General features: G+C 40.9%; 1 protein-coding gene across 3 annotated transcripts; it reads right to left on the bottom strand.

Annotated features, from left to right (window-relative positions):
* Nucleotides 1–910: 910 nt before the first annotated feature.
* Nucleotides 911–20789, bottom strand: bcl6aa (BCL6A transcription repressor a). Of its 3 annotated transcripts, XM_086089850.1 has the most exons (10): nt 20632–20789; nt 13134–13226; nt 9701–9872; nt 9265–9486; nt 7905–8867; nt 6178–6356; nt 5627–5794; nt 4386–4516; nt 3999–4136; nt 911–3004 (listed from the first exon to the last, which is right to left on the bottom strand). In XM_086089850.1, the coding sequence occupies exons 1-10, from the start codon at nt 20657–20659 to the stop codon at nt 2861–2863; spliced, it is 2238 nt and encodes a 745-aa protein (XP_085945976.1). In that variant the 5' UTR covers nt 20660–20789; the 3' UTR covers nt 911–2860. The 3 variants fall into 3 exon arrangements, with proteins under 3 accessions (XP_085945976.1, XP_085945979.1, XP_085945978.1); XM_086089853.1 differs by lacking the exons at nt 13134–13226; nt 20632–20789 and adding an exon at nt 11350–11654 and having other exon boundaries at nt 9701–9869; XM_086089852.1 differs by lacking the exons at nt 13134–13226; nt 20632–20789 and adding an exon at nt 11350–11653.
* Between the last annotated feature and the right edge of the window lie 5524 nt (nt 20790–26313).

The following is a 26313-nucleotide window of genomic DNA, read 5'->3' as shown; positions in this document are numbered from 1 at the left end:
TCTGGTTGGTGTCTGTCTTTAGAAACCCCCCCAATGTATTTTATTTATTACTTGAAGGTATATTTTATTTAACTTTAGCTGTTGTATGATTTTTTTTTACTAGGACTACAATGAGAAAATTGTCATATGAATTTTACACGCAAATTTTTTTTATTGTGTGAGTAAATAGTTATATTTTCAAAATAATCATATTGTTTAAAATGTTATGTCTTTTGGAGAAATAGATGATTGCATGAGAAAAGTATTGTAAACTTAAGAGAATTAAAGACATATTTCAGAGCAAAGTCATAAACTTAAAAAAAACTTATTTTTCCCCCCTAGAGCTCAGTATTGTTCATAAAATCGTATTTGTAAAGTCAGTTTTTAAGTCATAATGTTGCAAATGAAAAATGTGCACTGTTGACAAAAGTAAAGCTTCTTATGTTAAGAAAAAGTAGTTTAGTCAAATTACCAAAATAATATATATATATATTTTTTTTAACTGAGTAGTCGTGTTTTCTTTGACAGTTTTTTTTTAATTTAGTTGTAATGTTGCATAAGAATGGAAATTTTTATTTTATTTAGCATAAAGTTGAATTTTTTTCCAGAATATATATATATATATATATATATATATATATATATTACTTAGGATAATGTTAGTAATGGAGTAATCCTAAAAAAAAATTAAACAGGAGAATAGGTGTTTCTTTATTGCGGGGGGTTAATTTGCAAAACATAAATCGGAATATTTTATTTCGAGAAAAAAAAAGTGAATTTACTAGAATGTCATTTTGGCGAAAGTAATCCTATTTCTAGAAAATGTCAATTGTAAAAAAAAAAAAATTCTCAGATCATCTCCCGCATTTCAAATATTTTTTCAAAAACAAAGAAAAACTTAAAGTACATAAAAAAAGTACACTCCTGTTAATACATAGAAATCAAATACCTTTATTTTACATTCATACATCAAAGGACATTGTACAATATTTTTTTTTAAATTCCATAAAAAAATCCCAATCCAAAAAGATTTACAGTGATGCATTTTGCATGTTTTCAAGGTTGGTGACAAGCATTGAGAAAAAAAAAATACACACATTCATACAAACATACGCACAAAGGGGGAGGAGTTAGGGGTGTACCTTAACAGAGCTGAATCGCGTTGCCGTGGAGAAAAGGCACATTGAATCCACAGTGTTTATATGTACATAGTGACAACTACACAACTGTACGTCAGGAGCAATAACAATGACCAAAAAAAAACTAAAAACTTCTAAACCTTCACTTATGAAAAACAAAATCCAGTAACAACCCAAAAAAAAGTTGAAGAAAAACACCGATACAAATACATCAAAATTTAATTAAACATCAAAGACGATTGGCTCCGCCCGCAGAGGACAATCCCACAAATATGTATAAATACACAATAATATGTCACAATATTTATAATCGTACCCCTCAAGTGAGTGGATCATGCATAAGCAGTTGTTGGACAAAATTCAAAAGTTTTTTTTTGTGGTTATTTTTATCAATTTTTTTACTCGTCACAATGGTGCTAAAAAATGAAGAGATGACTCCCATTATTTTTAAAATATAAGTTACCACCCGTCAGTCATGTTTTCAGAAAAGTAAGTTCTCTGATATAAAATACTGTATTAACTTTTTTTTTTTTTTTTTTACTTCTTAAAAATTGCCTTTTTTTATATACATTCCGTCCTTCGACAAAATAAAGCTTTATACGCGTACTTTCGAAGCGTAGAAACACACATACGTACATACACATACTTATTATATAGATCTGTATGTATAAGAAAGCATAAAGTGACTCTACGTTCACATGTAGTGGAAACCCGTTTTCTTTTTTTTTCCGTTTGTTAGCGTAACGTCGCCATTTTGATTGGTCGGAACACAGTGTGGCACTAGCGTCTTCAATGATTGTACACATCAAAGGGGGGTGGGGATCAAGATGGCCGCTGCTCAGACCATTTTAGGCCCATTGGGGGACGTCTCGAGAACCGCTACCAACATTTGTCATTTGAACACGATACAAATAAAAATGATTAGCTGCATTTCCGTGCACCGCCCAAAAAATGATATCGAAAAAATAACGGCCATGCAAGAATGTTAACACGTTTTGATGTCTCGTTTTGTTTTGACTGTTTGAATTTTTTTAAATTAAGTTGTATGCTTGCATAAGAATTTAAATTTAAAATCAAGTGATCCGAATTAAGCTGACTTGTGTTCTGTGCAAAGAACAAAAAACTAAAACATCAGAAACCACCATTTTGATTTTGCCAGCGAACACAGCGACACAAAAGAAGAAAATTTTGGTCCTTGTTGAAATCTTGACGACTGCTAACGTACATTTTTTTTTTAATTAATTCGAATAAATCTGCTACCCGTGTTCACTGCACCAAAAACATTTGAAAGTGAAATTTGTCATAACGTAATCAAAAGTAAATAAAGCGCTAAAAAAATTTTGTCCTGTGTCGAGCTCTCAAGAACTTCGAATGTGCCAAATTTCAAATTGTACAATAAAAAAACAAACACTCGTTTTGACCCGCTTGTGAAAAGAGTTGACACCATTCGACGCAAAATTTGCTATAAGTTCATCAAAAATCGGAACACCGTTTTTTTTTGGCCCATATCTACCGCTACCAACAACTAAAATCGGAATGCAATCCAAATAAAAGTGCAACTTGAGTTAAGAGCACAAAAACAAACAAACATGGGTTAACGGCCATTTTGATTAGTCCAACGAATGCAGTGTGGCACGAGCGTTTTGGGGGCGATTGCACATGTCAAAAGGGGGACGGGGGGACGGGGGGCGGGGGACGGGGGACGGGAGGGATCAAGCTGTCCACCGCGGCCGTGTCCATTTCTAACAGGCCTTGGTGAGGTCTGTGGGCATGCCGTTGGTGGAAATGCGGTACTGGATTTTGGTGTTGGTGATGGCGCCGTGCTTCTGCCGCAGGTGAAGACGCAGCTGACTCTTGTGGCGGAAGTGCAAGTTGCATTTCTCACACTGCAGGGAGGAAAAAAAGTCGCATCATAAAAATAGCATCTTTAAAAATGCTTTAAGGTGAACTTGATTTAACCAAGTCCCATTTTTAAATGTTTGATTACTTTTACACAACTTGCCGGAAGGCAAAATTCATAAGATGAAAGCCTTTTTTTTTTTTTTTTTTCAAATTCCCAAAATGACTACTTTCCTCACTAATCCACAATAATAGATCCCATTAAATAAAATGAGACATTTTACAAATTGAACTAGCACTCAAAAAACATAATTTGACAAGATGGCAAATGTTCGTACTATTTTTGAGAAATGCAAGTTCTAATGTGTAAAAAAAAAAAAAAAAAAAAAAAAAAAAAAAAAAGTAAAATAAACACATTTCTCGTAACATCATTAAAATTGAAGAACGTCATACCAAGTACTCCTCGTGTGCAAAAATTTGACATTGATTTGGCGCAAAATTTGCAGACTCGGCAAACATGGTGAATCAGCATTTAGCTGTTACGCTGCACTGAAATGCTGAAATACGTTGCTAACAAAACTGAAGTTAGCCTCAAATGTAAATGTCTTTTCACCATACCTATGATTAGGTAAACTCGTACCTGGGCTGTATGTAATTTTAGGAAACTTTTTTTGTCCTCACTTTGCTTTTAAATGCCTTAAAAACAATTTTTAAAAAAAAATACTTTTAAATGTATTTTTAACTTTGTGTATGAAATGCACAATATACTACGGGTCAAAAATGGACCGATCCTTTACTTTGAGCCGAGAAATGGTTCTTTTAGTGTAAAACGACTCATGAATTTTGGTCAAATTCTTGACTTGGGTCAAAAAAATGGGGTCGTTTTGTATAAAACAACCCAGAAAGTTGGGCCCAGTTTTTCTTCCATAATTGGGTTACTTTTAACCCAACAGTTTTTAGAGTGTAAATAAAGCTCCGAAGTCTTCAATTCAAACTTGAAGAAAGTGATGCAATCAAAAGACAAAATCAACGTCGACTTACGTGGTAGGGCTTCTCGCCCGTATGGATGCGCAGGTGGCTCTTAAGGGTCTGCAGGTGGCGAAAGCGCGTCCCGCAGATCTCGCAGGGGTACGGCTTCTCGCCCGTGTGGATTAGCACGTGGGCTCGAAGGTGGGCAACCTGCCGGGAAAAAAAAATATATTTAAAAAAAATCGTGAATGGCTGAAGTTAAAAGGATGCAAAACAAGGTTTCGAACCAGAGGTGTTGGATTTAATATTATGGTTTCAAGACAAGGGTTCGAGCTTTTCGAGTTAGAGGGTCAAAACAAATACAGATATTTGGCAGCAAAAAAAATTTTTCACCTTGCCTGAGAATGTGTTTGTGTTTTTTTTTATTTGAAGTACTTGAGGGAGGGAAAAACATCTGACCTGTACGAAGCGAGCGCCGCACGTCTCACATTTGTATGGCTTCTCTCCTGAGTGGATGCGGGTGTGAGTCTTGAGGTTGGCTGGTCGGTTGAACTGAGCGCCGCAGATGTTGCAGCGATACGGCTTCTCGCCTGCAAAACAACAACAACAACAACAACGGGCGCCAAGATGAAAATCATTATTATTATTATTTTTATTTTTTTACTAACAAACTATATAGTCCAAACGAAATGATTTGGTGAAAAATAATAGCTACTTGTAATATCGGTTAAAACGTTAAGATTTTGGTACTGGTTTTCTGCCAAAATGAAAAGTACAAATCCATTCATCAAAAAACAGAGTAGACACAATTTGATTTAGTCGCTATATTTAATTAGGGGTATCAATTGCTAATTTAAAGTTCCTTTAACGCCACACATTTTTTTGAACATACTATTAATTACCATACCTTACTTGGAAAGCCTGAACTGGGGGAATTCCAGCAGGCACGTCCAGGTCAAAATTTAGCAGTAATAATAATAATAATAAGTTGTATTTTACAATTTGCGCAGAATTTCACAAGTTACTTCATGTTAAAGATTAGACAATTCTTAACTCATTTAAACCCAAACAGAAAAAAAAGAAGCTCATTTACGCACAATTCTAAATAGATTTGTGAATCATATTCTAATGCTAATCGCTGCAAAATGGAAACAAAAAAAAAAAAAAAATCCTGATGAAAGAAGAGACTCTAATCTTTCTTTTGGTAGCTTCCATGTTTTTATAGCAATAGAACACAATTTTCTGTGGGCCTTGCAAAATCAGTCCAAATCCAGTAAAACAGCCGGGAGCGAAGGGGGTTGCTTCAGCAAAAATGGCTGCGAGTGAATGAGTTAATATGGAAAAAAAAAATGCCCTGAGCGGTTACCAATGTCTTACAAATGCAATTATGCCATCTAGTGGTAGAAAAATGACCTCACACGTTTTTTTTTCTTTCAGTACAGTACATCTCTTAACTAAATTTTATGAATTATTATGAAACTATTGTATCAATGATGAAAAGAGGCAGCCATGTTCCTATGAGTTACATTTTTTAAAGAGTATGAAAACTTAGGAAAAAATATTGGACATTTTATTGTACATTCACAACAGATATAAAATGTGCGATTAATCACGAGTTAACTATTGAAGTCATGCGATTAAAAAAATAATAATCGCCTGAAAACTCGATATTGGATATATCGAGGTTATGGCGGGCATACCCGTATGGACGGTCTTGTGGCTGGCGAGGTTGCCCTTGTAACGGAAAGCGGCCTGGCATCGGTCGCACTTGTAGGGCTTGTCGCTGTGCACTTGGAGCGCGTGCCGCTTCAGAGCTTCCTCCTCGGCGAACTTGGAGTCGCACTCGTTGCAGAAGAAGGTGCCGTTTTCTGTTCGGGAGGGCAGAAAGTGCCAATCAGCAATTGACAACCCAACGGCTGCGAAATGCGGCCTGAAAATAAAAAGCTCACATTTCCCTCACTCATAGGAAAAGGAAAACCACAATGACAGTGAAATCCCGAGTTACGTTTGAGACTCACTTTTGTGCTTAGACCAAAGCCATATCTAATTTAGAAATATTGCTGTGCCGCCATTTTGTACATTTGCTTCAATCTTTTCGTTCCCACATTAGCACATAAGCAGCACGTAGCAATGTGCTACAGAAACCCTAACCCTTAAAAAAAAAGATTTTAAAATGAAAAAAAAAAAAAAAAAAGATCCTGAGCAAAAAACTGTAGTTAATCGCTAAAACCGATTAACGGCCCAGACCTACCGCAACTGGAGTCGGAGTACTCGGAGTGCATTTCGGCCATGTCCTCGCCCAGCCGCAACCGGGACGGGCAGACCTCCGAGTGCTGCGGGGACAGGGCGCCGCACGATGAGCAGTTGAGACGATTCAGGTACCGCGTCGGGTGCTGGCCCTCTGCGTTCCTCACAGACCCGTCCAGCGCGCTTGAGAGGGGAAACACGCGGATATCGCCGTCAAAACAACCAAATTTCCAATTTTATTCTGGACTTTTATAATCCGGGATGGCAAAATTCTCCGGGGATCTCCTGCAGTTTTTGCCCAAGGTGTCCTATGAAGAATGTATTAATATAGCTTACCTGTTCATACAATAATGCTACAGCGCTTCCGAGTGGTAGAAAGTAAGCGGCTAATTGCTAACGAAAAACTTGTTGTGTCTGGGTTGGGCACTGTCATATTTTCCCAAACAAGTTTAGCCCCCCCACAATTTCTTTAAAGAAACAAACAAAATCAGCAAAACACGCAGGATAAAACCGAGTGGATGTCGTAAATAGTACAGAGAAGATTGCGAGACTGCCCAAGTGGTGCGCTAATCGCTAATCGCTAATCGCTAATTGCGCTCTTCTAAAAGGGACAGGCTGAGAACCAAACCTCCATCACTGGGTTTGAGATCACACACACACAGGAATGTATACAAATATTTTGGTGGGTTTGTCATTGAGTAATTTAGCAAAACATAACGGCTCGCTAACTCAACACGCTAACCGCTGTGGCAACACGCTAGCCCATCTGTGTAACCAATTTAAACGACATCAAAATGTACCATGCCAGAATTTCCCCTCCATTTATTTTTTCAGTCAACTTATCCGTTGTAACGTAAATTACGGTTCTCACTTCCAAGCAGCTCGTCGTGTAACATCTTGTCAACTGACGCTCGCCACATCGAAACAACGGCAGTAGCGAATAAGGCTAAAAATCATCATGACTCCTTTTTCACAATCGCTCTGCCTCGATGAAATGACATAGAATTGACTTTTCTGACTTTTGCCAAGGGTACGATTTTAGGCCCTGTTGCCAACTTGCCACGCGATCACTGGATTGTTGGGAGTAGAAGGTCGTAAAGACAAGTTCAAAAGACGTTCACAGACTCTGTTGTTCAACAACAAGGATGAGCACTGTTGCCTTGGTTTTAACATGACCCGGATGACTGATGGAACCCGGGGTTTCCCGTCAACCAAAAACCAAGACGAGTGCAGTTTCCTCGGTTAAAAACAAAACAAAACAATGACAAAAAAATAAGAAAATATTTTTTTTTTGCCTCCATAAAGGTTTTTAGGTACAAAAGTAAGAATATAGTGTGTCAGGATTAGCAGGTAATAAAAACCAAAGTCCAAAACCCATTAAGGTAGGATCGAAGTGAATTCTTCCTGGCTGTTCAACAACCAATAATAGTCCAGTTGTCCCAATTTTACTTTTGTGATTACCACCAAAACGATGCCTAAGAAGCGACACAGAAGTCGAAAAAAAGTCACAAAACAACACTCAAAACTTCCAAGGTCTGTGATTTACGAACTTTTTAGAATAGAATTAGAGACAAGTCCAAAAACCCACAAAAGTGGAACTAAAGAAATTGCTCCCTCATTTCTACTTTTGTGGCTGATCCGATCCGGGCGACTCCGAATCTAAAGACGAGTCCAAAGGACACCGCGGACTCAAATTCGTGCTCACAAATCAACCGCGGAGCTTTTCCTCACCTGCTGATGATGTTGTTGAGTCGGCTGGTCTGCGGCACGGGATGTTCCTCGGCGCTCTTCCTTGTGCTCTGCGCCTCCGAGTTGCCAGGGTCCGCTTGGTGGGGGTACGGCTGCAGGCCCGCGCGCTGCGGCGAGCACAGCCCGGGGTTCCGCAAGCCCGCCTCGTCCTCCCTGGCGCTCTGGTTGAGCACGATGAATTTGTACTTCTTCCAGTTGCGGGCTTTGGGGTCCTGAGTTCCCGCCCCCGCTTGCAGCGCCCCGGCGGCGGCGGCGGCGGCGGCCTGCGAGAGTCCGGCGTTCTTGCTACTGCTGGACTCCGTCGGCGAGTTGGGCTGGCAGTCTGACTTGAGGGGGCTCTGCGGGCTGCTCATGAGACCCTTGCGGCCAGCGGAGGAGATCCCGAGCGGGTAGTGGTGGTGGATCGGGTCCTCGTCTGCCGGCGGCGCGCGCTCTTTGTCCTTGTGGTGGTCTAAGGTCAACACGGGGTAGACGCGCTTCCTCCCGCCGAGACCCAGCGGGAGCCCCAGTCCCTCGTGGCTTTCCTTCTTCACCTCGTCCTCGCGCCCCATCTCCCTGGGGGCGAAGTTCGCGGTGTGCAGGACGCCGGCGGACCCCATCGCCCGGGCGTACTCGACCCTGCTGACGGCGGCTGCGTCGTGCGGGTGCTTGTGGTGGATCCCGCTCCGCGACAGGTCGCCGAATGCGTTCTTGGCATCCGTCAGCTTGCAGAGCGGGAAGGGGAACCCCGGCATGGGGAATTGCCCGTAGAGGTGGTAGTTGCCCGGCGCGCCCGCGCCGTTGAGCATGCCGGCGCCGTACGGCGGCCGCGCATCCCTGAAGGGGGCGGCCATGCGGCTGTGCAAGGCGTCCACCATGTCGTGAGGTCGGTACGCGTGGACGTCCTGGGGCAGAACCAGCGGACTAACCAGGAATTCGTCTCTGGGGAGCTTGCCGGTCGGATCACTGCGGGAGAAGAGACGACATGAACTTGCAAAAAAACTGAAGGCGCGGTGATCCCCTCGCATAAGTTTACTTTTCACTGGAAAAACTCAGGAACTGGAAACTTTTGGACTCTTTTCTGAAATACCAAAATATGCCACTAGATGGCACAAGTACTTCATTGTGGGAGCCTGGAGCACTCGGCGAAAACCAACCCGTAACATGCCCAAGACCCCAAACAATTGGCCCTGAGGAGCAGCGGGGACCCAATCAAGAGCTTGTCTCATAACCCCTGGTCCGAGAAATCGGCTGGAAAGCACCAGGAGAAACCCGGAACACAGAAAAGGCCCTGAAAGCCTTACAGGGCCACTTCCTGGAACCGAGTCACAGACCCTCCTGCCGGCGCGATTTCTTCACCAACCTGGACTTGATGAAGCGGTGGCAGGTGTCCACCACATGATCCATCTGCAGGTAGACGGCGGTGTTCATGATGGCCATAATCAGGCTCTCCCTGAGCGCGAGCCTGGACGTGTACATGAACTCCAGCAGGATGGCGAAGCCCTCCGGGTCCACCTTGGGGTCCAGGCTGATGGCATTGAGGTTGCACTTGTGCGAGTCGGTGAAGATGGTGTAGAAGAGCCCGCTGCGCGGGAGACAAAGGCAAAAAAGATCAGAGACGTCCTTTACGTGGAGTTTCAGTTTTTTGCCCCTGGCCGACTTGGTGGGCACTTGTTGAACGAGCGCCAATTTCACGCATTTCAAAGCTTTTCCTCTTTTCGATTTCCCGTCGGACTATGAACATTTAAAGTTCACCCTGCCTCTGCCTCTTCGTGAAGAAATAAAAGTCGCATGTGTACCTGCAAGCCATGAGGACGGTCTTGTGCGCCCGGAACTGCTGCCTGCAGACCAGGATGGTCACGTCGGTGAGGATGTCCCGGCTGCGGAGGCGATTCAGGTTAAGCAGGACGTCACTGGCGTGACGCGTGAACTGGATGCAGCTGTCGGCCAAGCAAGACATCCTGCCGACTTCTGAGGGTTGGGGGGGGGGTGGGGGGGGTGGGGGGGGGGGGGTAGACATGCAAAAAAACCACATTTTTTACTTTAGTTGTATGTGATTCTTGCTCACATTGAATTTTGAGGGCGCCCGTTGTATTACACCTAAGTGCCACAAGAGGGCGCAATTTAGCCGACTACAATGTCAGTTTGGGACATTTAAATTTGGACACCCTCCTTTCCCCCCCCTCCCCCTGAACCGCAGCTTTGAGGGAAACGCGGGTTGACAAGAAGAGGACAACAAATTATTTAAATGAATTACAAGTTTAAAAAAAAAAAAGGGGGGGGGGTGCACAGCGCGAAAACAATTGGGTTGTGCGCAAAAAGTGCGTGATAGAGCTATGCAATAAACTTATTTATACATATATATAATGACAAATAAGGTGGTTTTTTTTGGCCAAAACTAGTTTTTTAAAACAGGCCCATGCATGAAAATAACGCAAAGAATTACATTTGAATAATAAAAAGCAACTTTTAAAACGGATTTGTATTGTTTTAACCAAGCACAAGAGCGCACTCTTTAGCGTTTTAAAAGTGATTTTGTTTTTTTTCAACAGTAAGATGCACGATCAAGTGATATTTTATCACGGGTTAAACTTGAACTACATTTTTTGCGGCGTACACTTTTCCACAATTTAATTCATCAGACTTTTCTGTACTTCATTCATTTACTGTACTTTCTGCACTAATTTTTTTTCCCACCATGCACGCTTAAGCTGCAAATGCAAACTCTTTACGCGTAGCAACACGTTACAACAACGTTATATATATATTTAACAAAAAAATAAAAAAATAAAAGCATGCAACGTGCACACGCAACCCCACTTTACGCAAACGCAAAGAGACAAGTTGACAACTCGAACCTCGGAAACGCACGCACAACACTAAACATTATTATGCACATTTGCGCAACAATGTCACGTTAGCTGCTCGCATCTCAACATTAAATCATAGTCAACACATCATTTAGTTTTGACAAAAAAAACTCAAAACATCCCGAGTCAAAGTTGGTGCTGTGTGACAACCGGGGGGGGGGGGGGGGGGGCGTCTCTGGCACTCCCTGCAGCCGCCTGACGCGCGCCTCATCTCGGCTACAGAAGCCGCGGAGGACCGGGGGTGGTGGTGGTGTAGATGTTCGGGGAAGAGGGAAGCTTTTGCGGGGGAGAGTCGCGGGAAGAGGAGGGAAGGGGAAGGGGAGGGGACGCGAGGTGAGATGAGGTGGTGAAAGGGAAAAGAAGGTTCGGTCTTGTCGGTTGTCTGACAACCGGAGAGCCGCCGCCGCCGCCGCAGCCGCCGCCGCACAAGTACGCACACATAAGACACGTTAACACTCCCAAAAACGGTGACATGAGCGACACAAACAAGTTGGCCGCCAAATAATTACAAGGGAAGATGAGAGGGAAGAGGAGGAGGGGGAGGGATAATGTACAAAATGAAAAATTTAAAAAATCACCTGGTAGCGCTTTCCTAGAAACTTCTTGCATCACCACTTCTAAGAAGCCCTGTTCTAAGAATCAGACCAGCTCAATTCTCGGAATTTGAGCCCCGGACCGTACCAACTTCTCCGGCCAAGGGGGAGAGGCCGCAAGTCCCTCTCCGGCTTCAACGCCCAATCCCCGAACTCTTCCCTTGCACATTTACACCCGAAATCCAACCCTTCGTCTCCCTAAAATACAACGCTGACATCTAAACCACTTTAAATCGACTATTTTGGGGTAAAATAACCAATACACGATAAGCGCGCTAACGCGGACTCCCCTCGCGAGGTTGGCGGAGTCCAAAGCGTGTCGACGTCACAGGTCCCTGAGCCCCGCCCCCCTCCGCGGAGCTTCTGAGAACTGGCTGGGAAGTCGTCACGTCGAAGCGAGCGAGTGCACTTAAGGAGCCTGAACGTCGTCGGCATCACCAACGGGGGGGTTCGTGGACAGCGCATTTGACGCTTTTTTATTCAACGTGTACTCGTTATAAGATTGTTGGTTGGTCGCGGAAGTGTTTGGTGTGAAACCCCGACGCATCGCTTTCGTCGTCGGCTTGTGATGAGGGAAGTGGCGTACTTGTTGCATGTCCTTGAACGCGTCACCGGCGACATAAAGTGTGGCAGCAGTGACTGAACTTTTAAGGTTGAGACGTGTTTAGAAAAACTGGGGAAGAAAAGCAGATATAGTGGTTTTTTTTTTATTGAGAGTAAATATTTGTCACTTAAAAACAGTAATGAAGTAAAAACTTTCAGTGTAAACATTTTAGTGTTGTGAATTTTTATGAATTAATTTAGTTCTTCATTTAAAATATTGATATAAATACTGTAGTCTTAATATTTTTCAGAAATTTGATATTAATATTAAACTACATTTCTCCTGTGGCTGCTAATTCTTGTCATACTGAGTTTTTGTTGTCATGTACTGTATTGTATTTTAATCATTGTTTATATTATTTTATTGTATTATAATTTTGTCCCACTTTGTGCTTTAAGTAATTGTTCAAATGAGTTTGTATTTGATTATTTTATTTCCTTTTGTGTGGTATATTGCTTTTAAATTGGTCACATATTTTTAAGCATATTTTTAAACGTAATCTTGATTTTAGAAAATAATATAGTTTGATATTTGGGACTTGTAAATTTTGTGTATTTTATGATATTATTTTAAATATTTTTTCCATTTGTTACTTATTTTTCATATTCAAATTTTTCTTGTATTTTAATTTTAACAATATATTTTTTTATTTTTAATGGTACCCTCATTTGATGTCCTTTTATTTCTGCCCAATACTTCATATAATCTAATATTTTCTAATGCAATTGCTTATATTATTTTGAGTTTTGTTACAACTATTTAGTATCTTATTCATATTTTATATTTATTTATATCTATTTTATTCTTATTCTTTATCTCCTTTTTGATTTTTTTTTTAAAAACTTTGTATAGTCTTATATTTTATAATAAAATTCTATGTATATTTTACATTTCATCATGTATTTTAGTTTGTATTTTATTATTTATTTATTATATTAATATTTTTTAAAGTATGTTATTATTATGCTTGCACAGGCCAAAATGACAGGCTTGTATCAAGCACATGATCTATTGGGGGTGGGGGGGGGGGGTCACGTGGTGTTTCTCACACAATAAACACATTTATAAAAGAGCAACAAACAACAATTTTTATTTGTGTGTGTGTGTTTTTTTTTTTTTTAGCTCAAAAGCAAATTAGGAGTGTCGGAAGTGGCTGCCGACTCACCGCGGAAAGTTTGCTTGTGGTGATTCCAATTCCAAAGCAGGGATTCCCCGCCATCCTCGTCGACTCCCTGGCACAGAAGCGACCTTTTCTGCACTGGGAAGCCACAAAAAAAAAAAAACACCGCATCATGTGACTCGATTGGAAAACGCATCACTCGGCTGCGTTAATGCACAGCAACAAGAATGCGTACATTCGGACGGGATGTTTTGAGTCAACTCGCTCCATTTACAGGAAAAGTGATTTTGTGGGAGAAACACAATCTGGGTGATTTATATGAAAATGATGACTTGTTCTCGTTTTAGAGAAATCATGTTAACTTCAATTTTGGGTGTCGATGTTCGGTCGCGATTTTGATCCAACAAGAGATAAAACACTGACGAGTTCAAGCTGCCAAGAAACGAGTTAGCGGGTTGTTAGCAAGGCTTAAAAAAAATCGGGTTTTTGGCATCGCACTTTGCGCCTTCGCCAAATTGAGAATCAACCGCTGGAAATCGGACCTTAGCAAAAACACGGTGAAAAGATCCGAGCGGCGACGAGCGGACGTGACGTCATAAAAGCGAGACGCGCGCGCGGGAGAGTCGCAAACACGGATGTACCGTATGCATGAAATCATATCACATTCATACGTAAGTCCGTAACTGAACTGCATTGCGGTGAGAGCGACGTGGCGAGCGCGTTTAACTCCAGACGTCTCAAAGCAAAGCGTATCCAACTTTGAGCAGCAATTACTTGATAAGCGTCTGCACGCTGGAGAGAAATTCTGCTCGCTGAACAGATATGGCGACCGGAAATGCATTCAGTTCCGCAATGGCGTGTTACTATTATGTCGCCATCCATCCATCCATTTTCTACTGCTTAAGCGGAACCGGGGTCGGGTCGCGATGGGCAGCAGCTCGAGCAGGGAAGCCCGGACTTCCCTCTCCCAAGCCAGTTTGTTTATCCCCTACAGGGGGTAGTTGGTCATATTTATTTTAAATGCATACATATTTATTTATTTATAGATATTTATACATCCATCCATCCATCCATCCATCCATTTTTTTTAATTTTTTTTTTAAATCTAGATATTTATACATTTAGATTTAAAAAAATATTTATGATTCATATTTTTAAAACTTATTTTTTATTTATACTGTGATATGCAAAAAAAAATTATTTGTACACCTTTTTTTTACATTTATATGTATTTTGAAAAATAAAAAATTAATTAGTTATTTTTAAGTTTAAAGAGTAATTTCAGATTTAGATTTTTTGTTGAATGAATATATATGCTTTTTAAATATATTATTATACTATTTAGATTTCTTCAAATATTTGTATATATTTTAAAATATGAATATCGATTTTAGAACAATTTTATTGTATTATATCATGTCAATTTTGTACATTTGTCACTTTTACTTAATTATTTATTTATTTTACAATTTTACAAACTACTTTATATGTAACATATACTGAGCTTAAGTGCCATTACAACACACACACACACACGCACACACACACACACACACACACACACACACACACACACACACACACACACACACACACACACACACACGTATAAATAAATAAATATCAATGAAATATATTTGTTATATGATTTAAAAAAAAAAGTTCATCTTTTAGTATTACGCCCCTTTTGACACATTTTGGGCCTTGAAAACAATCACTTTGGTCGCTTTGACCAGAGACAAAAGCAGCGGATCGATACGCGCCGTTAAACGGACGCCGCTCGTTAAGCATCCACGCGACCCGACCCGAATGAACGCCGCCTGCCGTTTTTGTTTGCCTTTTGTCTTTAACCCTTTTGTAGCATGACGCTGTTCAGCCGAAATGCATCTGACATTGCGTCTCCCCCCCCTTGAGGAATGCCTGAGCATCCGCCCATCTGCATCCTCCGTTGCCCCCCCCCCCCCCACCCCAAAAAATCACTGCAGGTGTAAACAAACCGCGAGGGAGGCGCCTAAAAAAATTTTGAAAAAATAATTAAGAGTGCAAACAAAGAGCAGCGTCAACTTTATTTCCATCCACTCGGGGGATGTCGGAGGCGCTGCTCTCCCGGCATGCTGATGCATAATGCACGGCAAGTGTGGCGGCACGTGCGGGATATTCATTCGCTTCTTTTCTGTCGTGCTTTCTCGCCAAGATGGGGAAAAAAACACTTTCAAAGGGACGTTTACCGCTGATGTTTCTTTGCTGGAAACGGATAAAAACAGTGAAACCTCCTGAAGTGAAGGTGGGACAAACCGACAAAAAAAATCCTCGTATTTCAGATAAAAACAAAACATTTGAGCACCGGTGTTGTTGTTTGCGCTTTTTTTCTGCACTGCGTCATCATCAAAAGTGAAAAAAACACTTTCAAAGGGACGTTTACCGCTGATGTTTCTTTGCTGGAAACGGATAAAAACAATGAAACCTCCTGAAGGTGGGAAAAATCGACAAAAAAATTTGAGCACCAGTGTTGTTGTTTGCGCTTTTTTTCTGTACTGCGTCATCATCAAAAGTGAAAAAAACAAACACTTTTTAAGCTTTACCCTGAACTAGAGCTGTCAAAATGAATTGATTAATTGACAAGTAATCGATGATCAAATTAGTCGACAACTATTTTAATAATCGAGTAATCGTTTTTTTTTGCCATTTTTAATTGATTTCAGCATATCAACAGTAATTGCTCACTGATTTTCATGAAAGAAGACTGAAGATTATCTTCTGTGTTTAATCAAAATAAGACATTTGCAAACATCAGTTGTTGTTTTTTTTAATCACCAACCCGGTAACATCGTACAACATCAATCCCCCTTTTTTTTATGTACGAAATAAACACCAATCACTGGTTAACAAACATCATCAGGGGGAAAATGTTTTAATGCAAAATTAAAATGATAGATTAACTAATTTTCACTGAAGCAACCCCCTTCGCTCCCGGCTATTTTACTGGATTTTTACAGATTTTGCAAGGCCCACAGAATATTGTGTTTTATTGCTATAAAAACATGGAACCGACCAAAAGAAACATTAGAGTCTCTTCTTTAATTTTTTTTTTATATTTGTACCGTTTCGCAGCAATTAGCTTGATAAATTTCATCATTATTCACAAATCTGTATAGAGCTTTTTGCAACATGGCCCTGGTTGATCTTTTATACTCTGCTGCCACCTGCTGGCCATTTTTTTTGTAATAACTACCATTGCTTTATCGACCTCTTCAGTTCAGATGCTGCATCAAAGCCTTCTGTATAATCTAGCATAAAAAAATAAATAAAAGACGTATAAATGTGTTTTTGGGACGATGGCGTCAAAGAGCCAGTGACGCGATGGCGCAGGAAACGCCTTCCGCCGCATGGTTCGTCAATATCATGACAAAACCATCCAGATCCAGAAAGTTGCCAAGGATAGCGTCAATTCTACTACAGTTGTTTCAACTCGGCATTTTCGGCATTCGTGCTGCGAAAAAAAAAAAAGTGCAAAAAGTCCGGCACTAGAGTTTTTGCGCGCGGACGGCGGGTGACAAAAGCCCGAGGCCCGGAGGTTGCCTCACTTGCAAAGTGCTTCACTTTTGTCTGAGGTTTTTCGCAGCAAAATTGTGCCGACTTGAGCGTTCATTGTCAGCAAAGAGTTTTTTTTTTTTTTTTTTTTTTTTTTTTGTTCTGAGCGGCATGATGCAACGCGGCTGTAACACCCAAACACACACGGAGATGTTAGCGCTGTTAGCGACACAGCGACTCCTCCTCCTCCTCCTCCTCCTCCTCTTCTTTCTTCTTCTTTTCTTTTCAAACTCCTTTCTTATTGTTAACTCTCACTCCTTTTTTTTTTTTAAGCTCCGGCAGACCAGCGCGGACGTCCGTAATCATGATCCTCATCAGCATCATTTGTGTTGCATTCGGGTGCACTTGAACAATCACCGTTCGCTGTTTAAAGGAGTTCGTTTATACAGTAACGCTCTGGGAATGATTCAGAAACAAAATCAAAAAAACTTTGATGGACATTTTTTATTTTTTATTGTTGACCATTTTTTTCTCTCTCTGCCTTAAATTGCAATTTTTGTAAAAATTTTCATTTGACCCAAACAAATACTAATAAATAGCTAAATCAAAGAAACAGATTGTTTTGCAGTGGTCGCTTACATTTATTTATTTTTTTGTCCAGAGAGCTAAATATATCATATTGAATAAAATATCAACGCAGTACGTATAATATATAAAAAATATTACAAGCTGCTTTCTGTGTGACACAGCGCAATTCTTCACGACTGAAAGCTGCAAAATAAAAAAATAAATCAATGATAATCATAAGAATAAGTGATGCAAGCTGTTCAGTGGACATTCTTGCTATTTGTATTTCTTCTGTATATTAATTTTACTTTTTGCATTATAAATACTTATCTTCAGAAAAAAAGTAAAGTAAAATTATAAAATAATATAAAATAAATACATTAATACTGGACATAAATATAAAATCATAAATACAAAAAATGCATGGTTTTTCATTCTAATCTGTGCACGCGTTCCTAAACTTGTGGTCAATCGTCGTATACTCGACTGCATGTCGTCGATCAACATCTTTTTTTTTCCCGTTGATGACAATTAAATGAGGATCAACTGCGAGCAAAAGTGATTTCTGAATATTTTCTCGTCAATTGGCGCACACAGAAATTCCCCGATGCCACATGAAAGCTTTTCTGTGTGCCTGCAGGCGGCCCACATTGTTTTTTTTCCCCAAAGTAGCGTACGTGCAGGTATGACTCTAAATCATATGTGCAACTTATTCACACACTCACATTCATCTAAATCAATTTTATTACTTTCTATCAATAAAAAAACAAAAACCTTTGAATAGACAAGGTTAGAAAAGCCAAACTAAGGGTGTGTTTTCAGTTTTTTTTTTTTTTTTTTACTTCTTGGCCCGTAATCCAATTTTCGGCAAAACATAGGGTGTGGATTCAAGACTTTTTGCGCCAGGCAGGAATGTGGCGAACAATGTTGGAATTTTCCACACGGGGAGCCTCCTCGCTCGGTCGGAATGCCACCTGCTGGATAAATCTTTTAAAAGGTAAACAAGCACCTTTTCTTTCTTGGCCGGTGGCAACCAAACCCCGCCCACTTTCAGCAACCTTCCTCATATCATTGTTCAAGTATGCATTGCTGCATGTCAGGGAGGAAAAACTCAACTAAACTTCAATTATTTTCCGTGTATAGAATACAGAATAAATAATACATAGAAAGAGAAACTAACTAACTAACTAACTAACTAACTAACTAAATAAATAAATAAATAAATAAATAAATAACTAACTGCTCATGGACCGCTGAACTAACTAACTAACTAACTAACTATCTATTCATGAACCGGCAAACTAACTAACTAACCACAGGCAGGCTAACTAACTAACTAACTAATTAAATAACTAACTACTCATGGACCGCTGAACTAACTAACCAACTAACTAACTAACTATTCATGAACCGTCAAACTAACTAACTAACTAACCACGGACAGGCTAACTAACTAACCAACCAACTAACTAACAATTGGCAGTCTAACAAACTAACCAAATTAACTAACTAACTAACTAACTAACTAACCATAGACATGGCCCCTCCCAGTTGCGCTGATATAACAAAAAAGTGCCCAATGAACAATACTGAGCTCTTCCAAAAAAAAGTGCCCCCCCTCAATCATTGAATTTGTCCATCCCTGGTCTACGGCGTTACCGTGATTGACCAGTTAAATCGGTTTCCTGACCAAGCTCGCGTTTCAACTTCAGGGTCGCTAAAAAGGTCGCGGCTTGTGTAATCCTGATGAATTTGCAATGGTGTCTTTGAACATGTGCCTTCATTAGCATAACAGCGTATTGTCCCCGCAGAAGGCATTATTGTTGTACAGGACATTACTAGATTTCAATCCCACACGGGCGCACCGGGAGGATTGACCAGGATCAACTCAATCCCTAAACCACTCTCCGTCGACATGGAGATGATGCGTGCATATGTCCAGTTGACAAACTGAATTATCTAATGTAGTGATACTCAAAGAGTAGTACAGTACAAGTACCAGGAGTGTGCCCTCTAGTGGTATTTATTTAAGTACACGTTTTGAAAACATTTGCGTATTTATGAAGTGTGAAGGTTCAAACTGTGCAAAATGGAACAGTGGGTTAAATATTTGTGAAAAAAAAAAATCCTTTACAGTATTTTTTTAATGTGCGGTTCAGTTGTATTTAACTTTAAAGTTCAATACATTTGCAGTTCATCTGTAAGAACTGTTTGCATTAAAACTTGTGTTTAGGTAAATAAATAAAAAACTTTCATGTACAATTTTTTATTTTTTTATTTCAGTGTTAATGTTTACAATATTAAATGCACTTTTTAGGAATGAAACAAGTCAGTCTTGTTATTATGTTATGACATTTTTTTTTTTTTTAGACAAGTCTCTGCTTGTATTCATTCACTCACATTTGACTATCAGGTGTCAGTTGTGCAGACGCTTTGCATGATCCTTAATGCTAACTTATGGCCCTTTCATATCATATTTAACCGGTTGATAGTCCCTTTTTTATTATTATTATTTTGCTCGTTCAAGTCCATGCAGTTCTATGGGTTTGCAGCAACGCAGATTAGTTAGTGGCTGAAAGCTAATTGGCAAAACAACAAACTATTAAAAACAAACAAATCGACCAACGAGAACTATTGACTGACCAACAGATTTAAAGACAAACTTAGTTAGTTAGTTAAAAACGAATGAACCCTTTACTTAACCAGTGAACCAATTAGGCAAACAAACAAACCTAACCCAAACTAAGAAACAGACTGATGGATACTGTATACATTAGTTGGTAGGTTGGTTAGTTGGCCAGCTAATCCATTCTTCTGTCTGTTGTTTTAACTACATTGTATGATTGGTTCCCTCAATTAGTTAACTAGCTGGTTAGGTAACATTTACTGGTTAAAGTAACAAACACATTTACCAACTAACGAATCAAGAAATTTACTGTAATAAACACACGGCTTGGCCAACTGACTAGAAGACCGACCAACTCACAAATGGACAAAAGGACTAGGTTGGCTGGTTAGCTGAGTGATTATCCACTTTGTTTGTTAGTTAGTTGTAAAGAACGAACCATGTCTAAGACACACAACCAAATCTATCTAAAAGACTGATAGACCAACTGACTGGACAACTAACAACCTAACAGTTAGTTAGTTAGTTAGCTAGTTAGTTAGTTAGAATAAGGTAAAACCAAACACCGATAGGCTGGGTGACTAACTTGATTAATTGGTGGTTAGACAGTTTTTGTTACTTAGTTAGTTCATTAACCACCCAAAAATTAACTAATCAGTTAGGTTACAAAAATATTGGCGGACAGACTGACTAACAAACAAACAAAGTCGGTTGATCATCTTATCGGTTGCTTGTGCAGTCCGCTTAGTTGGTTGATTGGTTGCTCCCCAAACGACAAACCATTTTTTTCCCCCGTGAAACCAGAATAAGACGTCTCACCTTTTTTTCTCTGCAGTGAATGAGGCATGCTGGGAAGTGTAGTCTTGAGTCTTGAACTTGACTTCTCCCTAAACGTGGACTCTTCAAGTTCTCCAAAGAGACGGTGGGATGCAAAAAATCTCTTGAAAAAGTCCGAGCTCGATGCTGCAGTGCTCACTTGCTCGGCCTACCAGTGAATGTTACAAGCTCCGATTTTTTTTGTGTGGCGTGGGGGGAGGGGCAAAAAAGAGAGATTAAAATAATCCCACTTGTTCTACATATAATTCATTGGAAAGAAGAAGTCTCCAATCCCATTAGGACACACACAGACTAGCTGTGCCTTTAGCATGGCGAGCGAGCGTCCAGAGATGATGAGCCATCTGCCGTAAAGACACATTGTTTGATAAACAAAGCTTTTATACAACAAACATTTGAGTGCATTAATCTAGCTAAACTCAACTCAATCTGGGGAAGCAGATATTGCTCTTTATAACTGGTCCGCAGGGGGGGGGGAAGGGAAGGAGCGCTATGGCGTTCTTACATCACACCAGATGTCACATCTTCAGCCTGGGAAGGTCACACCCACAAAAAACGGAATTCCGATAACAATTGACAGAGAAATGTATCGGCAATGTTGAAAAGAAAAAGAAAAATTGAGCAAAAGTTGGCAAATCTTTGCTACATTCGCCGGTTAATTGTTTTGTTAGCCAATCCGTCAGACAGTTCGTTAGCGTGTTTAGCTAACCTACAAACCAATGGATGTTTGCTGACACCTGATGTTGAACCGGCGCCGCTGGCCGCGCGGATAATCTCACGCAAAAGAGAAGACGCGGACATTAGAGAGAACGCGACCGTCCAGCGAGGGATAATCTGACGGATGAGTGGACTAATATGGGGCCAATCCCGCTTTAAGGCAAATTAGTCCAACACGTTTCCATCACGGCGGAGGGCCTAACCAAGCTGAGCCCTCGGGGGGACGCTGGCGGCGAAATTCCCTGTCAGATCCCTGGTCATCCCGGGGGATAAACGTGGCAGATTAAAACCTTTTCCCATAGTTGGGACGCACACTTGAAGGCCAACGACAGGTCAGGAATACGACTTCGGAAAGCGCGTTTCCCCCCCGCGGCGGGAAAGTTGCGAAAATGCGGAATCGGGCCTGTGCGCTTTCTCGTCGACCGATACTTCAATCGGAATTTTGTCGGTGGCATTTACACAAAAGCCATCGACCGATACGCGGAACAAGGGGCTCTGAAAGACCTTCTGAAGAGGACGCTACCCCCCCTTTTACGCCGTTTGAGGCTTACACAAATGACCTTAATCATCAGGCGGGCTATTTGGCTTTTTATTGGCCGAGCGCTGCAGCGCCAGTGGCAGGCATAAAAAAAAATAAATAATAAAAAAAACACACACAAAAAACAAGCGGGAAGGCAAGGTCGGTTGTCCCCGGGGTAATCCATATCATCCCGTTACGCAGGCGCCGTTAGCTTGCTAGCAGCTAGCCTGCTGCATTTTTTGATGTTGACGATGACGGCGGGATTACGCTGTCACCCCGATGTCGTTTCAAAGGAGCGGAAAAAAAAGAGGATTCTTTCAAAGACGGATCATCTGAGAGTGGCTCCATGTTGTGAGGTCAGAGAGGCCTGATGTGTTTATTTGCGCCCTCGTGGAGGAGCCTCGTCACGAGATGATCAGGGGGTTGTCTGAAGCGCTCCGTTTTATGATGGCTTGGCCTTTTTACAGTGAGCCGGCAAAAGTAACGCAACAGGAGATGCCATTTAAGATGTTGCCGTTTTTGTCTCTCGTAACTCATTCAATCGCAGCCATTTGCACTGAAGCAACCCCCTTCGCTCCCGGCTGTTTTACTGGATTTTGAAAGGCCCACAGAATATTGTGTTCAATTGCTGTAAAAACATGGAACATACCAAAAGAAAAATTTGAGTCTTTTCTTTTATCAGGAATTTAAAAAGATTTCCATTTTGCTGCAATTAGCATTAGAATATAGCTAAATGTCATCATTATTCACATACCTGTTGAAAACACTAGCAAAAAGAGCTTGTTGCAACATGGCCCAGGTTGATCTCTTATACTCTGCTGCCACCCGCTAGCCGTTTTTTGTAATAACTACCATTGCTTCAACCATTCTCTTCGGTTCAGAGGCTGCATCAAAGCCTTCGGTATGCTCGAGCATAAAAAACAAACACACATAAAAAGGTATAAATACGTCTTTGGGAGCATGGTAATTCTTCAAATAGAAGGTATTTATAAATTTTTGCAAGCAAATGATTTAATGAAGGAAATTAGTGCAACAAATAAAAATCTGACATGCTCACAAATTAGCCAATGCGTTAGCTCCGGTTGGGGATTGGCTGATTTACATGCTCCAAGTTTTACAAAAAATTGGGTCCACTTTCAAAATCCCACAGAAGTTGGAGGGGATTTTCACGAAAATGGACAGCAAAAGTTAGAGAAATAAAGAAATCCTGTGTCCAACACTTTTTCAGTAAATCAGAAGTCACAAAAATAAAATCATATGCTAAATTTTCGTGACGGTTGAGGAAATCATTTCAAGTTAATTCAAAATTCAACCAAAATGTACGTAAAATTGTAAATGGAACTCAACTGGGTACGGGATTGAATTAATATCATTTTTTGCTGTTGTGCAAATTTTTGATCATATTTTTTCAGGCAACATTTTTAGTATTCAAATTTAACTGACGATTTTACAGCCCCTTAGAAATGTTACTCAATTTTCACCCAGATTTGGGTGGGACTTTATCAAAAATTCCTTTTGTGCATTTTTTGTTAGTTTTGTCAAATTTGGTTGAACTTTGACTTTCATACAAATATTTGGTTGAATTTTGAATCCCTCAGGAAATGTGTGTGTCTTTCACGACACGTTTGGGTGGGCGACAAACAGGGCTGGACTGGCCATCTGGCGTTCAGGGCAGATGCCTGGTGGGTCAGCCTATTTTGGGGCCGAAGCAGTGCTTTTTATTTATAATGTTCCTCCATTTTACCCCAGGAGGCCCACAATTTAGATGGACCAGTCTGGTAATCCATTTCGAATATATATAAAAAACTCAAAATTCATCAATGAACATCAGTGGCAGAACTAGATGTCAGGTAAGAGTCAAAATGCCAGAGATGATTTTTGTGTGCCAGCCCCGACGACAATAGATTTTACAAATAAATTGCTGTATTCGATGCATTTGCGTTTTGGTTGAATTTTGAATCCACTGAGAAATTTCTATGCGACTTTCACAAAAATGTTGGATATCTAAAGCAAACGTTTTAATTCAGCTTCGTTGGTGCATTTTTCCACGAAAATGTCGAAAAAATTCCTCACCGCACAATCGCTGAAAGTGCCAGGCTTTCAAACAGAGCGGAATGTTTTTTTTCACGGCACATCAACACCACCGATTTTAGGGGCAACAACGACAAAACTGCGAGCGCTTTGAAGGTTTTTGCGGCACGACGCTCCCACGTACACGTTCGACTAACGCGCGAGCTCCAGGCGGGGATTGCTTGATTTACATGCTCAAACACAAGAATTAGAATTCATTAGCGCAATCTGGGGTCTCCATCAAGACGCCGACTTGTTTGATGAGTGGCTTTGGGACATTGTTTTTTTTTTTTTTTTTCTCGTCACTTTGCCTGCCTGCCGCCTACTTTTTTGTTGGCTCCTTATTTGGCGTGACTGGCCTGCTAGCGTGGCTGCTGTGCTTGCAGACTAATCTGCGCTATCTCCACTCTTAATTAAGGCGGCGTATGCGCGCTTCCCAGACACGCTTGTTGTTCCCGCCTGCTATAAAAGTCTTGTTTTTCTCAGCCTGCCGCCGCTCCCTGCAAATCAACGCGAAAAAGAAAAAACATCACCAGATTCATCTTTCTATATTACATTGATGCGGGATGTGAGTCAGAACTGACCTGAACAAAGGCCACGCCCCCCTAAAACCACTGACTGACCAATCAGGGTATAGAACAGACTGGGGGATGCGTTACAATTTGTTTCCGATATTTTTCTAACGATTTTGTTTTGATCTGTTTAATAAAGCGAGGCGTAAGCCTCGTAGCGTTCCTAAAGAAACAACACGCCATCGGGAGAGTCACCCCCCCCCCCCCCCCACGCGCGCCTTTAGGAACGCTACATAGACTTACCATTCACATTGCTCGGCAGAGAGCCGGCCAATATTCTACGTCACCACGCACGGAATGCGTTGCGGCGTAAATAACAATGGCGGCGTACGTCCAAATAAAGTTTCTACAAAACGTATTAAATAGGAAGTGATTTTTGACAAATGAATCTCAGTTATGTTAGTAACAACCAAATAAATAATATAGAGCAAACTTGTCATTACAGTCGGGATTCCATATAAGGATGAATCATCCATTTAGTAAGACAGTACATAATTTGATATAGACAATTATTATGACAATATTCTTGGTCAACACACTCTTTGCGCAATTGACCAATACGTCAGTTTGATTCGAAATCAAGTCACGTGAATCGAAATCGCCCACCGTTGATTCTTGGAAACGGTTTATTTGGCGCAAGCGAGCGCGACTTACGTTGTGGAGGGTTCGAAATGCCAGCGTTCGATCAGACGTTGAAAGAGGAAGTGAAGAGCGCAGCTGCTGTCTTCTGTGTTTGAGGTTTGCTCATCTCAGGGCGGGAAGTGGCGTGCGTGCGTGCGTGCGCGCGCGCGTGCGTGCGTGCGTGCGGGCAGCGCTACAACCTGCGAGCCAAACAGGATATCCGACATGGAACAAATTGAAATGTTAACTTCATCTGTCTGCCCCGTGTCATCAAACAAAAGATAAATAAATGCTTCTTTTTCAAATAGACACTTTTCACCAATGACTTCCGGGTGGCAAAACCACAAATGATCTCCGACGGCACCATTTATGGGGAATTTACAGTTCAACGGGTAAGTTGCTTCAAACACAAACATGGTGGAAGTTGCAAAATCAACATTTAGCAACTGGCTAATGAATGAACTTTTCAGTAACTTTGATTAATAGCATCACTTGATGCTGAAATGGACAACGCACTGTAGAGCTTATGTTTGCTAGCACGCTAACTGCTACGCATGGCTAAATTACTGAAAGGCATCCCAACCTTCGTGACATACCTGTGAGGAAATATATTGCCTTGGGTCCCAGTCTGTCCCTTTTGAAGTGGCTAATCCGCCTCAAGCTAGTTTTACGATCTTCTTTGTGCAGATATTTGCAACATCCGCTCAAAAAAGAATTGACTTATTTCAGTTCATTAATGCTATCGTACACAAAGAGGTTCACGCTGAGCCCGTGTAAACCTTGTTGCCAGCCAAAACAGCAGTTGGAGTTGAAAGTCTTAATTAGCGACAATTAGCATTTCAGGAGACACTGACAATGTGGTCGCTCCCTTTGTCTGTGTCTGCATAGTAGACTGTCATGAAGTATTCATCACATATTTGTTCTGCATTCTCCTTGCTAGTTCAACCCCCCCCCCCCCCCCCCCCACCAGTAGATTGTGATATATGGTAGTTTCACAATGTGGTGTACATTCAACGTTATGTTCTGGAACGCTACGCCACTTTTTAGTTCTACTCAGTCTGTCTGCTTTCTTGACATTTCACTGCATTTCTCAATAATATTACAGTACTTATTTCCACTAGGTTTTGACATGTGGTTACTCCACAGTGTTGTGTGCGTCCATGTCTA

This window comes from Leptonotus elevatus, chromosome 11 (genome assembly GCF_054856555.1).
Source record: "Leptonotus elevatus isolate MCC_2025b chromosome 11, RoL_Lele_1.0, whole genome shotgun sequence".
NCBI lineage: Eukaryota > Metazoa > Chordata > Actinopteri > Syngnathiformes > Syngnathidae > Leptonotus > Leptonotus elevatus.
The sequence above is the reverse complement of the archived record's forward strand: the minus strand, read 5'-3'. Positions and strand labels throughout refer to the sequence as shown.